Here is a 17,745-nt window from a genome sequence, read left to right as displayed (position 1 = left end):
ATTATATGCTACAAATTGAATGAAAGTTAAGTGCGTTGGTTCTGCAGTAGCGCTTGTTTTCCATTGAGAGGATCCATCCGTCATTCTGTATCTTACAAGATACCTCCAGTGATCTGCAGTCTTTTAACTCCTTCTCCTCCCCATTCCGAGCAGATGTTTTAAATACTTCTACAAGAATATAAGGAAAGCGAACTATCACTTCTTTTCTATCCTCTCCATTTACAAACCTGATTCTTCCAATGGGCAGTTGTTCAGCATTTTGGTATCAGCCCATTAGAGTGTCTTTGCATGTATCCTGCAGCAGTCCATGGAATGATTTAAAGCGCACAGATTTTGTGCAGATTGATCAGTTCTTGAATGTTTCCTGCTCTATTAAATGGAAAATATTCATTTCTGTCTCGTTAGCATGAGGATGTAATTAAAACAGCTCTACTGATAGAGATAAAGGAGTCAATAAAAAAAAGCTTGTAATTAATTTGTTTTTTACGAGGCGGAGGTTGTGTTAAAGATCCCAAATGAGCTGAACAGGGCTGGAAAAAGTAGCAGTAGATTAAGAGACTAGTGACAGCTTTTGTTTTAAACAATGGATCCTGCATAGCTGCTTACAGTACACCGTTTCCTCGCTAGGCAGCATGCGTTTCTGGTTAACCAAAATTGTTGGATAATTGTTCTGTGGTTGAGAACAAAATGCTGAATTAAACTGTTCCCAGCACAATAATTGTGTGATTACAGCATTTACGTTTCTGGCCAAAGGAACAGTCATCAGGTTTGGAAAACTGAACAAAACCGCAGAGAATAAAAAAATTAGAAAAGAAAGAAAACCAAGAAGGAAAAAAGTTCTCATTTGAGTTAAATTGAGAGCAGTAGTTATGGAGCAGAATTAGACTGGAATCTGTTTAACTGGTGAGTGATCTGGAACCTAATTGGCAAAAGTGCACATTTTTAATTAATTATTGAAATGTTTTGTGTTAAGCAGAACATAACAACAAAAACATTTCATTTGCAGCAGGTTACAAAGATTATTTTAGCCTAAATTATGGCATAAGGGTAGAATTTGTACATACTATGTCATTCTGCTCTATTTTAGGAGAGTCTCTAGACTGAGACTATCCTCTGAGCCCCACACTGGGCCTGAGACTATCCTCTGAGCCCCGTACTGGGCCTGAGACTATCCTCTGAGCCCCGCACTGGGCCTGAGACTATCCTCTGAGCCCCGCACTGGGCCTGAGACTATCCTCTGAGCCCCGTACTGGGCCTGAGACTATCCTCTGAGCCCCGTACTGGGCCTGAGACTATCCTCTGAGCCCCGCACTGGGCCTGAGACTATCCTGTGAGCCCTGCACTGGGCCTGAGACTATCCTCTGAGCTCTGCACTAGATCTGTGACTCTCCTCTGAGCCCCGCACTGGGCCTGTGACTCTCCTCTGAGCCCCGCACTGGGCCTGTGACTATCCTCTGAGCCCCGCACTGGGCCTGTGATTATCCTCTGAGCCCCGCACTGGGCCTGTGACTATCCTCTGAGCCCCGCACTGGGCCTGTGACTATCCTCTGAGCCCCGCACTGGGCCTGTGACTATCCTCTGAGCCCCGCACTGGGCCTGTGACTATCCTCTGAGCCCCGCACTTGGCCTTTGACTATCCTCTGAGCCCCGCACTGGGCCAGTGATCATTCAGTGAGACTCATCTCAACTAAAACCTCCTCCCCAACACCTAATGCTAGTTGACAATGGTCTTTTATTTTAGGCCTTCTCCTCCCCAATCTCCTTCCCCAATTTATATTTTGGCAGTTGTGCTTAATATCTGCTATTATTACGTCCTACTATTTGAAAATGGTGGCTCATTTTGGGAGCTGTGTCTATAAACATTCCTTAATAAATTCAGCTTTATTTTGTCCATTTTAGGATTTGGAGATAAAATTGGTGCAGATCTCTTCCCATCCCAAACCTGCATCTGTTTTCCAAAAGCTAAGCTTGTGTGAGAAATCACAATTGACTTCCATGGGAACGACAATAACACAGAGAGATGGATTGCAATGTTTTTGTGTATTTTGGACTCTAGTGATGTGTCGTATCACGTCTCTCCCGGGGGCAGCCCAGTTTAGGTCCTCACAGCTCAGAATATTCTTTTAATTCTCCAGCCTTGGCTTTGTTCTTCAGACAATAAATAAGGCGTACCATTCTAAAAATATAATGCATTTTCCTATTGCCAAACCACTCTGAAGTCGACCACAAATACTTTTTTTCTTTTACATATTCAGAAATATGAACTGTATCTTTTGTGCAACATCCTAGTTCTGGTCTTTGAAATATTGTTGAAATTTACTCCCCTGCAATTCTTCTGTTTGGGTTCTAGACCAGGCCTGATGCGTGCTCTGTGTGTTCAATATTATGTCACAGAATTTCCCACCTTACAGTGAGGAATGTCTGTAGTCACCTCTTGTTTTAATCCGGCCAACCTCACTGCCTAGTTCCCTTCAAAGTGTTTGATGCAAACATGCCCATAAAAGCATTAATCTCTTGTGAAAAAGATGTGAAAACTACCGGTAAATTCTTGTCACTTGGGTTTCTGATGCAGCAATCTGACCAATATTAGCAATATTTGTCCAAATATATGTACGGTGAACCCATCTTGCTTTCTTTGCTTTAACCCTCCTATTGATGTACGGTCTGTGGTAACACAATGGGAAAAAAGTCCAGCTTATTCCCATTATTATTATTATTATTATATTTATGGACAAACAGAGGGGTTGAGGGCCCTGCTCAATGATGCCCTGCTCAATGAGCTTACATGCTAGAGGGAGTGGGGTAAAATGACACAAAAAGGTAAGGATAGTATTAGACTAGTGACAGTTGCAGAAGAGGAATCAGTAAGGAGCTATTAACAGTTTAATTGATACGCTTTTATGAAGAAGTGGGTTTTTAACGATTTTTTGAAGGAGTGGAGACTGGGGGAGCATCTAACAGAGGAGGGAAGCGAGTTCCACAGGAACTCGCTTCCCTCAAGAAATCTTGAAGGCGAGCATCAGAGGTGGGAGTACAGACAGAAGATAGACTTAAGTCTTCAGCAGATCGTAAGAGCCTAGACGGGACATACTTGTGTATAAGGGAGGATAGATAGGTGGGAGCAGCATTATGTAGCGATTTGAAAGCAAGAACCAGAATTTTAAATCGAACTCTATTTTTTATGTGAAGCCAATGTAGGTATGTGTCTTAAAGGACCATTATAGGCACTCAGACCACTTCAGCTTTATGAGGTGGTCTGGGTGCCAGGTCCAGCTAGGATTTACCCTTTTTTCTATAAACATAGCAGTTTTAGAGAAACTGCTATGTTTATAAATGGGTTAATTCAGCCTCTAGTGGCTGTCTCATTGACAGCCGCTAGAGGCGCTTCCGCGCTTCTCACTGTGAAAATCACAGTGAGAAGACGCCAGTGTCCATAGGAAAGCATTGTGAATGCTTTCCTATGGACTGGCTGAATGCGCGCGCGGCTCTTGTCGCGCATGCGCATTCAGCCGAAGAAGAGGTGACGAGGAGGAAGAGAGCTCCCCGCCCGGCGCTGGAGAAAGAGGTAAGTTTAACCCCCTTCCTCTCCATCCAGCCTGGCGGGAGGGGGACCCCGAGGGTGGGGGCACCCTCAGGGCACTATAGTGCCAGGAAAACGAGTATGTTTTACTGGCACTATAGTGGTCCTTTAATTCTAGGTTTTAAATTTTTACAATACGCAAACATATAACTCTTAATAGTTTTTTAAGTAACAGAAAAATGTGTGGATTTTTAGGCTACAGAGTATTTTCCAGGCCTTTTTGTGCTCTGTAAAAATAGTTTGAGCTAATGCAGCACCTTTGTAACAAAATAGAGCATGTTCAGTATAGATCCTAAATTCTTTAGTGCTGTAGAACAAACATGTCTACACATTGTAGAAAATGAAACTTTTAAAATAAATGTTACATGAATGTTGCTGTATAAGGAATAATTCTGATTCTGAGCAGTCAGCCTTCCGATCTACACCACTTGTGCTGTGTGCACCATTATTTATAGAGACTGTGCAGCTCTTCCTTTGGAAGGTGATCTCGTCCGCAGAGCGATTCTGAGTCTCCATGTTGGCAGTGACAAGAGGACTTTACAGTCAGCTTCAATAACATCCATTTTATTTTTGTTTATTATTTTTTTTTATTTTACATTTTTGGCAGCGACAATCTTAGTAGAACCATCTGTCTTTCTATTAGTGTTTTTGAGACCTGTTTTGGAGTCTCTTCGCTTGGCAAAGTCACTTTTATCCTTGGAAAACATAAAAAAAAAAGTTTAGTGGCTGCTTGCCGACGAGATTTCTGCAAAAAATGTCTCCACAGCTGTTCATTTTAATGCACTAAGAGCATACAGATATTGTGTGCATTCAGACTGCACAGAGAGACATACAAATCCATGTTTAAACACAAAACCTTTTAATTCCTCCTGTTTATAAAATGGGGTTACACCACAGCACCTGTTTGTCCAAGCCCCCTCCCCCTCAAATTGTCTCAATTAGCTTTTGTAACAAATGAATTTATGCAAATTACAAGTGATTTCATGACCAATTGCTACTACAATAAAAAAAATGCATGTCCTTGCCCACCATCGGTGTTGGTATATGTTTCCATTTTACTAAGATACGTCAAAATAAAAGTATGCATGCAAACACTGTCACTTTAAACATGCACACTGTTTCTCTTACATACACGCACACCAACCATGTTACATACACGCACCGCAACCATATTACATACATGCACACCGACCATATTACATACACGCACACCGACCATATTACATACACGCACACCGACCATATTACATACACGCACACCGACCATCTTACATACACGCACACCATCTCTTTTACATACACGCACACCGACCATCTTACATACACACACCATCTCTTTTACATACACGCACACAGACCATCTTACATACAAGCACACCATCCATATTACACACACGCACACCGTTCATATTACATACACGCACACCGACCATATTACATACACGCAGACCGTCTCTTTTACATACACGCACACCGTCTCTCTTATGTACATGCAAGCCCAGGGACCCTATTACTTACACTCAACGACCCTCAAATGTGCACACACACACTGACCCTTACCTGCACGCATGCTGACCATCTTACGTGCATGCACACTTTCAGCCACTACGATGATTAATAAATTAATTCCCAATAATTTGATAATTGATTTGCTTTCTTTTGAAAATGTCTGTTTGCTTTTGTTTAAATCTGTTCCTGAATATATTTATTTTCATTGATCAGGTTCAAGGGCAGTTGCCGCCATTGATGATTCCTGTGTTTCCTCCTGACCAAAGGACGTTAGCTGCTGCTGCCGCAGCACAGCAAGGATTCCTCATCCCTCCTGGCTTCAGTTACAAAGCGGGTTGTAGTAAGTATCCCAGGTGTTTGCCAGACAGCGGGGTGTGGGGGTTATTCATTGGGTCCAGCAGCAAACTGCTAATCTGCTTGGATTCACAGAATAATTAGAATGAAACTTCTCAGGAAAGTTCATAAAAAGCCGTCCTGGATGCAAATCAAGGCATTAAAGCCCATCCAAAAACATCACGTAAATAGTAAGAATGGAGTGTTCTGCGCTCTCTGCGTCTGGCAGCATTGTGAGTCGGAGTGCACGCAAACACAGACTCCACACATCTAGCGTTTCCAGGAAAGGTCCACAAAGCTTAACACAAAGAGAATAAAATCTGCTTTTTGTTGTGTTTCTTGCTGGGATCATTGTCTGTGAACGCTGGAAAACAAACAAAAAGTCTGAATGTTTGTCAAACAGCCTCATGCAGAAAGCTGCACTGTGTTTTCAAAAACTCCCTAAAACTTGACACTCAACTGAGACTTTGCCAAAACCGCACAAGGTTCAATCCTTTTCCCATCTTGCCGAACACCCAGGAACGCATGAAACGCCATATGCAATGTTTATCATATACTTACAATTCGACAGTTTGACATTTCTGGAAAGCAGTACTGCTCGTTCTGTCTTAATTGTTATTCTAATGATTTATCTCTTATTCCAAGCTGAGCAGTCAGACAATTCTATTATATAGTAGACAATATGAACAGAACTTAAACGGACCCGTGAGCTGCTAATCTGTGCTGTATGCTGGGTGGAATTTGGCAACAGTCATCTAGAGAGCTAATTGATTTTATTGGATCTCATAATATTGTATCAGCAACTGCCTCGTTAACCCCCTCGAGGCAGCTTCCTCTTTACAACACTGTAAGACATAGCAGAATCTCTGTGATATCCATGGTGTTTTTGTATAATGTAATCTGACATTTCCAAGCTAAGATATAAATTTCCTTGATATCTTGAGAAAATGATACAGAAATACATTTTCTCTTTATAGAAACAGTAGTATTGCACACCACACTAACTCACATTGCCATGGCAACATCAATAGTTTGCTGTATTGCTTTATCTGTGAAGAGTGTGTTCTCATTTTTCATTTTATAAAAAGTTTAGATTTGAATAGAAATTAGGACTTTTATAAATTAACCTGGTTACACCCCCTTGGCTTTCCATTATACAACCGGTCCTCTTACTTCCTGGTTTGTTTAGAAAGTTTTGGTGGAGTTAGAAGAGGAAGACTGCAGACGAGAGCTACAACTTTTACAAGCTGTTCTTAGATATACTCCCAATGAAAGAAATACATGAGTATATTTGCTAAATAATTATTGTTTTTTTGTCAGTAGAGTGTTCTTTTTAACCCTTCCTGACCAAGGACATATCAGGTACAGCTGACGGTCCTTAAGGTACGTCCGCGGCTAATTAGAACGCTGGAAGCGATCATGATCGCTTCCTGCAGCTCTAGCGGTATTGCAGCGATGCCTTGATGTTGAGGCATCGTGCAATACACCCCCCTGACTGCCGGGCTCCCGAGTAATCGCTCCCCCCGGAGCCATCACTTCCGGTTGCTCCACGTGGAGCCCAGCAGTGAGACAGAGTATCGGAAGCCATCAGGCAGGCTTCCGATGCTCTGCCTGTGCTGAGTGCCTTGAGGGGTCAAGGCATTCTGTGAAGAATAAAAAAAATATATATTTTTAAAATAACCCCTTTCCTCCATCTCCCATGTACTTACCCGATCACCTGCCATTCCTCCACTGGCGATCTGTGCTTTTCTTCTATGGGGGGACTTTGACAGCCCAGACAGTCCCCCCTCTGCAAAAAGGACCCTAGGGGCCATGTGATTGGTGTCCATAGTGCTGCCAGCAGGGGGACTGCCTGAACTGACAGACAGTCCCCCTGCTGGTGAAAAAAAGTTTAAAATAAAGTTAATAAATTAAATATATATATATACACACACACACACATTATATCTATATATAATACGTATATATATCTTGTATATAACGTCATGCTAAGTGAATTTTTTTCATTAATATATACTTATATTAATATAAAAATACACTTAGAGTAAAATTACACACGTGTATATATATATATATATAATTACTATATATTGTATACATATATATTATAAAATAATAATTACAAATACATTTCAAAAATTGAAAAATAATGACTTTTAAAAACTGTATATATATTTATATGTAAGCTTATTTTAACTGAATTTTGAGATATATATATATATATATCTATATCTCAAAATACACTTAGAACGAATATATATATATATATATATACATATATATATATATATATATATATATATATATATACATAAAAATACAAAATATACATATATCCATATACAGAATTACATAAATAATTTCATAAATATACATGTAGACTTCAAATATATAAATATGCATATATATTTAAATGCTACGTGTGTATTTATGTAATATTTTTACATAATTAAGTAATTTTATTGATTGCAATTTGAGGGACCTGCCTGACAACCCAGGCCAAAAGTACAGAGAATTTAATTTGCTAGCACTGTATGTAACCCTCTAACATTCGCAGACACCCTAAAACCTGTAAATGGGGGGTACTGTTTTACTCGGGAGTCTTTGCTCAACACAAATAATAGTGTTTCAAAACAGTAAAACATATCACAATCGCGATGATATTGTCAGTGAAAGTGAAGTGTTTTTGCATTTTTCACACACAAACAGCACTTTCACTGATGATATCATTGTTGTAATACGTTTTAGTGTTTTGAAACACTAATATTTCTGTTCATTGAAGTCTCCCGAATATAACAGTACCTCGAGGACATGTACAGGTTTTATAGTGTTTTTGAAAGTTACAGGGTCAAATATAAGGCTGTTTTTTTACATTTAAATTTGCCAGATTGGTTATGTTGCCTTTTGCGTATGGTAGCTCAGGAATGAGAATTACCCCCATGATGCCATACCATTTGTAAAAGAAGACAACTAAATGTATTGCAAATGGTGTATGGTCAGTCTTTTTTAGTAGCCAGTTAGTCACAAACACTGGCTAAAGTTAGCATTCATAATTGTTTTTTGCATTTTTAACACACAAACAAATAGAAACGCTAACTTTCGATAGTGTTTGTGACTATGTGGCTACTAAAAAAGACTGGACACACACCATATTGAATATCCTGGGTTGTCTACTTTTCAAAAATATATGGTTTGATGGGGGTAAATTACATTGGCTGGCTTCAAAATGTCCCAAATAGGACATGGGTGCATGAAGACCAGCTGTGAAAATTCCACAGCTAAACTCAGGACAAAATTTAGAAACTATTTAGCACGGTTGTAGATGCGTAATAGATTTTGGGGGTCAAAGTTAGAAAAGGTGTGTTTAAAAAAAAAAAATAATATTAATAATATCATATTTTATAAATTATTTCTATAGTAAATTATATGATATGATGAAAAAAATGGTATCTTTAGAAAGACCATTTAATGTCGAGAAAAACTGTATATATTATGTGTGGGTACAGTAAATGAGTAAGAGGAAAATTACAGCTAAACACAAACACCGCAGAAATGTAAAAACAGCTCTGGTCCCAAACGGTAATAAAATTGAAAACCGGTCTGGTCACTAAGGGGTTATTAAGAGCTGCATAAAGCATTTTTAATTCGTTAGTCAGAATGTATGATGTTAAATCAACTTCAGCTGTCTGAGAGTCAGTGTGCAGATTGATAACTACAAGACTCCTTCAAATCTGAAACACCTTTACTTTCTGTCTGTACGAAAGGAGGCCAGCTTTCTAAACATCGCAGTGAATTCCTTGTCTCACAAGAGGACTGCAGGAAACGTGTCAGAATAATACAGTGATTTCAAACTATGGCCATTACATTAATTTTATTGACCTATAAGATAGGAACGATAAGATTGTGCTATAAAATAACAGTTTATTAACAGATTCTGCTTTCCTTAATAAACATATGGAAGCAATTAATCAATTTATAGTTATTCTATCCCCAGACATTGTTACATTGCTCTGATTCAGTTTTACTGATAGACTGAAATGTGTTTTAAGAGATTTTTTTATTTTTTTTTTGCAATACATTAATTTTTTTCTGTCTGTGAATGGGACTAACTTTAACTCAAATAATCTGCCCATACTCATATAACAAGCGCATGTTGATTCTGTTACACTGCCTTCAATCCAATTTATTAACATCCACAAATCTAGTGTTCAAACTGTAAATATGATGCACGTCTGCTGGCAGCCTCGCAAAATGTTTGATATCTGTGGATCACCGGTTGTGAATGTGCAGTGTGCGTTCTGTTAATCTGTGACCTTTTAATCTTTCGCTCTAATAAAAAAAAAAATCTTAAATTGAATTGCAGTCAGATAATGAAAAACTAGGTCTCTAAACACACAATACTGTGAGTAATGGGCAGGTGTTAAAAATTCTGTAAAGTAAAAAAGCTTTAAAAAAAAATTGAAATGTAAACTTTTAACATTTTTTTTATCAGTTAGCAAAATGAGGTAACAGAATAAACCTGTAAATTAAATATTTGCTGTGAACTCCCTTCTAAGCAGCATTAATTTGTCTAGGTATTCTTACACAAAGTCAGGGATTTTGAAGGCAGGTAGTCAGGTACAAGATTGAACAATTATATTCGTTAATTAATATGTAGGTTGAAACACATTTATTATGAGATACAGAAACAGCTGTGTAGGAGGAAGAAAACTGGTTGAGGAACAGCCAAACTCATAACAAGGTGAGGTTGTTGAAGCCCGCGTAATGTCAAACGTCACAGAACAGACACAAGGCACACGGTAGTTATTCTACATCAGCTTGGTCTGTCCCAGGCAGAAATCTAAAAGCACACATAGAAATGGGCAGCTTTGATGTCCATGAACACAGTGGTCAGCCAATGAAATGGGGTGCTGCAGATAAAACACTTCATACTTACTTCTCTGTGGAAACAGGACTAAGTGACTCATGTATCCACGAAAGCACAGAAAGTGGGTTGCCAAAAATGGCAGTATGTGCTCTGGACTGATGAGTAAAAATTTGAAATATTTAGATGTAGCAGAAGGCAGTTTGTTTGCCAAAGGGCTGTAAAGTGGTACAACAACAGGGTATCTGCAGGCTACAGTGAAGCACAGTGGGGATTCTTTGCAAGGTTGGGGCTGTTGGGGTTTGGTGAGAGCTAATGGTCTCGTCAGTGCAGAGAAGTACTGGCAGATATTTATCTATCATGTAATACTATCAGGGAGGCATCTGATTGGCCCCAAATTTATTCTGCAACGACCCCAAACAGAGCCGATATCATTAATAACAAGAACAAGGAGTCCTGGAAGTGATTGTATGACCCCTCCGAAGCCTCACTCTGCCTCAATCTGTCTGCGATTACTCGAGGAGCCAGAAGTCCACAGAAAAACTGTGGTTATCTCTTAACATACGTGCCATGTTCCTCACAAAACAGTGTGTGAGTGTACCTAGAGAGGAACTGATATTGATTTGATTTAGATTTAATTTCTCTTCTGTTCACTCACTTTTCATTTTTAAAATAAACTGTTAACATTTCAATTCAACTATTAAGCATTCTACTTTACAGAATTTGTTCACACCTAACTGAAACTTTTGCACAGTTCGGGATTATTCTAGCTCCTAGTGACCGAATAATCTAAATTTTATTAAAGACAGGAGGCGAATATTTGCTTATCTTTCTTTACTGAAACTCCCAGCAGCAAAGAAACAGTTAACAGCAGTGTAAAAAAGTTTAACCAATCAGAGTGCATCACAGCAATATAAACTGTCATCAGGCTCCTCCCAATTCCTCTTTCTTGATGTAGCCGATCAGCTGTAGAGTCAACCATGTAAAAGTAGTCATTAAAACGATGAACAGGTAACGGTGAAGGTATCTTCAAGGATGAAGGTAGTGATCAACCCGCAGGTAGAGTCAAGGCAGAAAGCAAGCGATCTTCACACTAGGAGGAAGGAGAAATATCGTGAAAGTATGGTCTCTTTGGCAAAAGAAAACCAAATAAATGCAGTGAACTGACTTCCAATTTAGTGCAAGCTCTAACTATGGTAATAACAGAGTGGTATAACAGTAAATGACCATCTAGAATTTAATGAACTAGATATAATATAAAAAACGGGTTATAATAATAACGACCTAATGAGTCTAGGTTAGCGAAAGAGAGGATGTAAGTCATAGTTAGAAATTGGAGGTAGTACAGGATACTTACCTAGAAGGGTGGGAAGAGAAAACTAGGGTGGGAAAATATTCGCCTCCTGTCTTTAATAAAATTTAGATTATTCGGTCACTAGGAGCTAGAATAATCCCGAATTTTATGGCAAGACAGGAGGCTTCATATTTGCTATTTTAACGCACAGATAGCAAGGACAGAGAAACGTGAGGAGAGTGTCTAAAATAAAAGGTACGGAAGGTGGATTCTCTAGACCAATCAGCGGAGGATAGAATTTCCGCTAAGGAACCTCCAGCTAAGAGTGCTGAAGAGGCGGCTACGCCTCTAACCGAGTGAGCCCCGAAAGATGCATCAATGCCAGCCAGGGCTAGGAGCCATTTAATCCAGCGTGCAATGGTAAGGCACGAAACTGGTTTGTGAGGCCGTACATAGGATACCAGGAGGGGCCCGGTAGGTGCTCTGAGAAGGGTAGTGCGAGCGATATAGTGTCTTATGCACCGGGCTACGCATAGGAGTGGTCTCTCCGAGAAGTAAGGGTAGCTCACGGTAGATGAGTTGGTCTTAGTGCGTCTAGTGATGTGAAAGTGTACCCCCTCTGGTGTGAAGTCGAGGGCGTGAAAGTCGAAAGCCCTGATGTCGGAAACTCTTCGGAAGGAGACCAAGCAGAGGAGGAGAGCTAATTTGGCTGATAATTGGCGTAGGGAAAGCGCTTCGTTGTCCGGCCAAGCTTCCAGGAACGTGAGCATGACGGCAACGTCCCAGAATTGATTATATTTGGGATTCGGGGGTCTAGCGATGCGGATGCCCCGCAAAAGTCTGCAGACAGACGGGTGTTTGCCCACCGAAGAGCCTTCTATAGGAACGTGCGCTGCAGAAATAGCAGACCGAAACACGTTAATGGTCCGGTAGGATTTACCCTGGTCGAATAAAGACGACAGGAAGTTAATAATATTAATTATAGGTGTTGAAAAGGGATCAAGGTTCCTTTCCAAGCACCAGCAACTCCATAGGCGCCATGCAGAGATGTAAGAGCGTCTGGTTCCTGGGGCCCATGAGTCCCAAAGGAGTCCCTGAGCAGTTGTCGAAAGGCCTGAGACATTCCACGATCCCCTGAAATGGTCCAAGCCACTAGTTGGAGATGGTCCTGGATCGCCAATGGGTGAAAGTTGCCTATCGAGTCTCTGAGGAGGTCGTGGGTGCAGGGTAGTAGCAGGGGAAAGTCCACTGACATTTCCAGTAGGTAAGGGTACCATGGTTGGGCCCGCCATAGCGGGGTCACTAGAGTTATCTTGACACCTTGAGTTCTGAGAAGTTGTAGCGTGCGTGGAATCATGGAGAATGGAGGGAACGCATATGCCCCTGACATCGGCCACTTCTGTAGGAAGGCATCGACTGCAAGGCACGCTGGGTCCGGTAACCAGCTGTAAAAAGCGTCCGTCTGCCTGTTGAGGCGAGATGCAAAGAGGTCCAGGTTGAATGGTCCCCGGCAAATCTGGAGATGATGAAATATTTGTGGATTCAGTTGCCAATCGCTGGAGTCTCTCCAGTGGCGGGAGAACCAGTCTGCGACGAGGTTGTCTGTTCCCGGCAGATATTCCGCTCGCAGGGAGATATTCCTGTCTAGGCAGAACTGATATAATTCCTTGGTCAGGTCTGAGAGCATCTTTGATTTGGAACCTCCTAGATGATTCACGTAGCGGACTGCGGACACGTTGTCCATTTTCAGCACAACTGAACAGTTGTAGGCATCTTTGGCGAAGCTGCGGATTGCAAAAGAGCCTGCAATCAGTTCGAGGCAGTTGATGTGAAGTGCGCGTTCTGAGTGGGACCAGAGTCCTCCTGTAGAGGTTTCCGAGCAGGTTGCGCCCCATCCGAGCAAACTTGCATCTGATTCCAGGATGAAGTCTGGTTGGGATTCGAAAATGGCTCTTCCATTCCAGGCATCCATATGTTGTAGCCACCAATGGAGCTCGAGCCGGGCCTCGTCCGTGAGTGTGATCTGTTGGTCGTAAGATGTCGACTGGTGTAGGTATTGGGTCTTTAATCGTTGCAGTGCCCGGTAATGCAGTGGGGCAGGGAATATAGCCTGTATTGAGGCGGAGAGCAAGCCGATGGTGCGGGCTAGATCCCGTAGGCGAAGGTGTGGTGATATCAGTAACTTCCGAATGTCTCTTTTTATGGATTTTATTCTGGGTGCCGGAAGTTGAAGGACTGCTTGAACGGAGTCTATCTGGAATCCCAGGAATTGTATCGTCTGGGACGGTGTTAGAGATGATTTTTGGTGATTGATCACGAAGCCAAGATTCTGCAATAGGGCGGAGGTCATGTTTGTATGATGGAGGAGGGTTTCCTGGTCCTGTGCCATGAGAAGGATATCGTCCAGATAGATTATGGAGCGGATTCCTTGGGACCGCAGTAAGGCCATCACTGGTTTCATTAGCTTGGTAAAGCACCAGGGTGCGGAAGATAGGCCGAAGGGTAGGCAGGTGAACTGCCATAGTGTCTGTTCCCAACGAAACTGAAGGAGGCAGCGGTGTGCTGGTGTTACCGGCACCGTGAGGTATGCATCCTTTAGGTCGAAGCGAGAGAACCAATCTCCCTCGGAGAGTAGGTCTCTCAATAAATGGATCCCTTCCATTTTGAAGTGACGGTATACGATGAAATTGTTCAGATCTTTCAGGTTGATGACTGGTCGTAGACCCCCTGATTTTTTCTTTACCAGAAACATGTTGCTTACGAAGACCTGTGGGCCCACAACTCGTTCGATCGCACCTTTGGTGCATAGATCGTTGAGTTCGCTCCGTAGAGTCGACTCGTCTAGCAAAGACATTTTTATTGGGGTAGGAAGGGAATTTTGAATTGGTTCGACTGAAAAATCCAGGTGGAACCCGGACACCGTTTGAAGGATCCAAGGATCCTGCGTTAGTTGAGACCACTGTTGGGAAAAAAGGGTTAACCGGCCTGCAATAGGAATAAAAGAATAAGGAAGGTCCATTACCTGTAGCAGAGCGACCGCGTAGGGAAGCGGATCCACGTCCTCAGATTGCTCCGCGAGAGGGAAAAAATTGTCTGTGTTGGAATCGGGTATTGCCCGAATTCCAGGTGTCTGAAGGTCGAGGCCTGTAGCCTGTGAAGGCGGCTCTGCCAGTCGCTCGGCCTCTATAGCGACCAGCTCTTCCAGAAAAACGCTGAGAGCGAAATACCTTGCGAATAGAGGATTGTGCCTTTGTCAGTGTTGTAAAAACAGAGACGTGTTTACTTAGTTCTTTTATGAACTTGTCTCCAAATAACATGCCTTGAGCTTCTGGGCCAAGTTCTTTGGTGCCTAGTTCGGCAAGTTTAGCATCAATTTTATAAAGGACGGCTTTCCGCCGCTCTGTTGATATTGCCACATTGGCATTGCCTAAAAGGCATAAGGCCCTTTGTGCCCACTCTCGCACCATATGTGCGTCAAATGTGCCACCTGATAAAGCCTCGTCTGCAATAATGAAAATTTGTGTGAGCGGGCCCGCCACATCCATCAACTTGTCTTGAGCAGTTTTAAGACCCTGTTCTAGACCTTTACGGGGGTCTTTCCCTGACTTGGTTAGAAAGGTCACAAGGAAGGGGTCGAATTCTGGTGTATTGGCCACCTTGTCTGGGATGGTGGGGCGTGGGCATTCAGCCCTTAATTTGGCTCTCACCTCTTTTTCTAAAGGCCGACGGAGCCACATTCTACAGTATTTGGCAATGTGGTCTGGGGGTGTCCATTCGGCCGATCTAGGGTGCTTAATGCACCTGGGGTCAAATAGAGGGCGTCCAGAGGTGTCAAATAAGGTATCTATGGGGTCAGACTCCGATTGGAGTTCCTCTAGAGGTATGAGGGGTTCATTAGTTGCAGAATCGGATGGATAAAGGTCTCGGAATGTCTTATGAGGCGGAGCCTCAGTATCAGAGTGTTCTGCGTAGTATTCGTCTAATACTTGGAGGTTAAAATCAGAGGTAGAACCCTCAAATGCGTCAAATTTATCATGTTTGGGTTTTGAATAGGGCACTTTAGGGTGTTTAGCGGGCGCTTTGCCTTTACCGGCGGTGGCGCTATCGCCCTTCCAAGGGCGTTTGCGAGGGGCTCCTTCATGTTCCGAAGTGTGAGAATCTTCGGAATCTGAGAGTTGGGTAATGGCCGCCGTAGGGGCTGGTATTGTCTGCTCGCTGAAAGCCGCTAAAGCTTTAGGAATGGATTCAGTGATGGCATTGAATAGCCAAGCCTTAAGTTCGGCAGAAACTGCTGGTTCTGGTACATCAGACATAATGTCAATAACAGTGGGGTCACCACAAAGAATAATATAATATACAATATATATATATATAGTTTAAAATTTTTTATTTTTTTTATTTTTTTTTATTTTATTTTATTTTTTTTTAATTTTTATTATTTTAATTATTTTTAATATTGGTATGCAGACAAACTAATACAATGAGGCGGTGGACTTATACAGAAAAGTAATTTTTGTAACAGTGGGGTTCATCCACAATACATCAATGGGGTTCACCCAGAGAGGAAGGACAATGAAATGTCCAAATCAAATAACAGGTATGTGCCTGTGTCATCAAATAGGGATTACCCTGTATAGAGGCAGAAAAAAGGGGGGTCACCCTTGAAGGAAGGCTAGAGGGGGTCACCCTCAGAATAAAGGCTTGAGGGGGTCACCCTCAGTATCAAGCAAGGATTTTTTAAGTTGACAAAAAACCTGTCAAGAAAAAGGGAAATTTTGAGTATGTATCCTTAATGATTTAAAATAAAAGGTCTTTAAGGGATAAAAAGTACTTACCGAACAGCTGGGTCGTTGTTCTGCAGTGGGAGCTGAAATGCGAGTGAACCGCCGCGCATAAAATTTCCGCAAGATGGCGCTGAGAGGAAGCCCGGGAAAAGGTAACTAGAAATGGCCGCGGAAGGAAAAGGGCGGGAAACGTCTCTATGGAGACGCAAGGTAACACACGAAGTGTGTGAGGGAAAAAACTGAGCGGAGCGGGCCGGCAAAATGCCGGGCGCTGCGGGGAAAAGTGTGTCAGTTAAACAGAGAGTATAAGAATTACAAGTATGGTTAGAAAAAAATAAGAGAGGCAATAGTGTTTATAGGTTGACTGGGGAGTCAGCCCATGTCACCTAAGCAGTGTGTAAAAGCACAGAAAAGGCTGAGAAAAAATACTAGGATAAGTAAATGAATAAATATATATAATATTAAAGCAATATACTCATATAAATATATATAAAAATTGAGCATAAATAGGAGTATAATTAGAATAGACTCACCTGGGAGGCTAAGCAGCAAAGAAAGAGGAATTGGGAGGAGCCTGATGACAGCTTATATTGCTGTGATGCACTCTGATTGGTTAAACTTTTTTACACTGCTGTTAACTGTTTCTTTGCTGCTGGGAGTTTCAGTAAAGAAAGATAAGCAAATATGAAGCCTCCTGTCTTGCCATAAAATTATGTTTGTTTCTATATAATCGTAGCAATCTGCTGTGGGCGCTTGGAGTCAGTGAGGAAAGCGACTCTCCCAGCTGTCTGCTTAACAAAGGGGTACATTTGCTTCTCTTCGAACACTAACAATTCTGTTAGGTAGGCTTCCTGCCCTGTGCCCTAAAATAAACTCACAACATTAAGTCCTGATTAGATTTGTGGATTCTTTTATTAAAACAAATATAAATCTCCAATCGTTTACGGATCTACAATATAATTATTTACGTTTTTGTCTGTGGGCCGTTTAGCTCAAGAGCTAGCTTCAGTGCTAAGCGAGCGCCCTCTGAATTTCCCTGAGCGTCCTGCGTACGTTCTCCTTCTCATATTAAACATGGCTCTGTGGTCAGACGTTGTCCTGGAGGGAATTGTGATTTGTGGCGAATGAAGAGAAATGCTCAGTGTCTGCCGTGGTCTTAGTGAAGTGTATCACTGAGCGCAGAGTGAGTCGTATCAGCCTAAAGTGCGCTCCGCTGAGCCTTATTAATTGAGCAGAAAGAGTTTAAATAGTTTGTCATTTAGCTTGAAGTATATTCCGTTTAATTAAGTCTCTGGCATCCTGATTTGGGAACTGACCTGCAAAATCTCGTGTCTGTTTAAAGAGTTTATTTAGAAAGGGGATATTTCTGAACTGGCCTTTA

At 41.7% G+C, this 17,745-nt stretch overlaps 1 protein-coding gene across 2 annotated transcripts in view; it reads left to right on the top strand.

Moving 5' to 3' along the window:
• Positions 1 to 17,745, top strand: part of SOX5 (SRY-box transcription factor 5) — a 264,806-nt gene that overhangs the window by 183,888 nt on the left and 63,173 nt on the right. For both annotated transcript variants that reach the window (XM_063446673.1, XM_063446674.1), the window contains one exon: positions 5,303 to 5,429. In XM_063446673.1, coding sequence (XP_063302743.1) covers positions 5,303 to 5,429 — 127 coding nt within the window. The remainder of the gene's footprint in view (positions 1 to 5,302; positions 5,430 to 17,745) is intronic.

The sequence above is a fragment of the Pelobates fuscus genome, chromosome 3 (genome assembly GCF_036172605.1).
Source record: "Pelobates fuscus isolate aPelFus1 chromosome 3, aPelFus1.pri, whole genome shotgun sequence".
Taxonomy (NCBI): Eukaryota; Metazoa; Chordata; class Amphibia; order Anura; family Pelobatidae; genus Pelobates; species Pelobates fuscus.
Note: the sequence above shows the minus strand (reverse complement) of the source record. Positions and strands in the feature narration are given on the sequence as shown.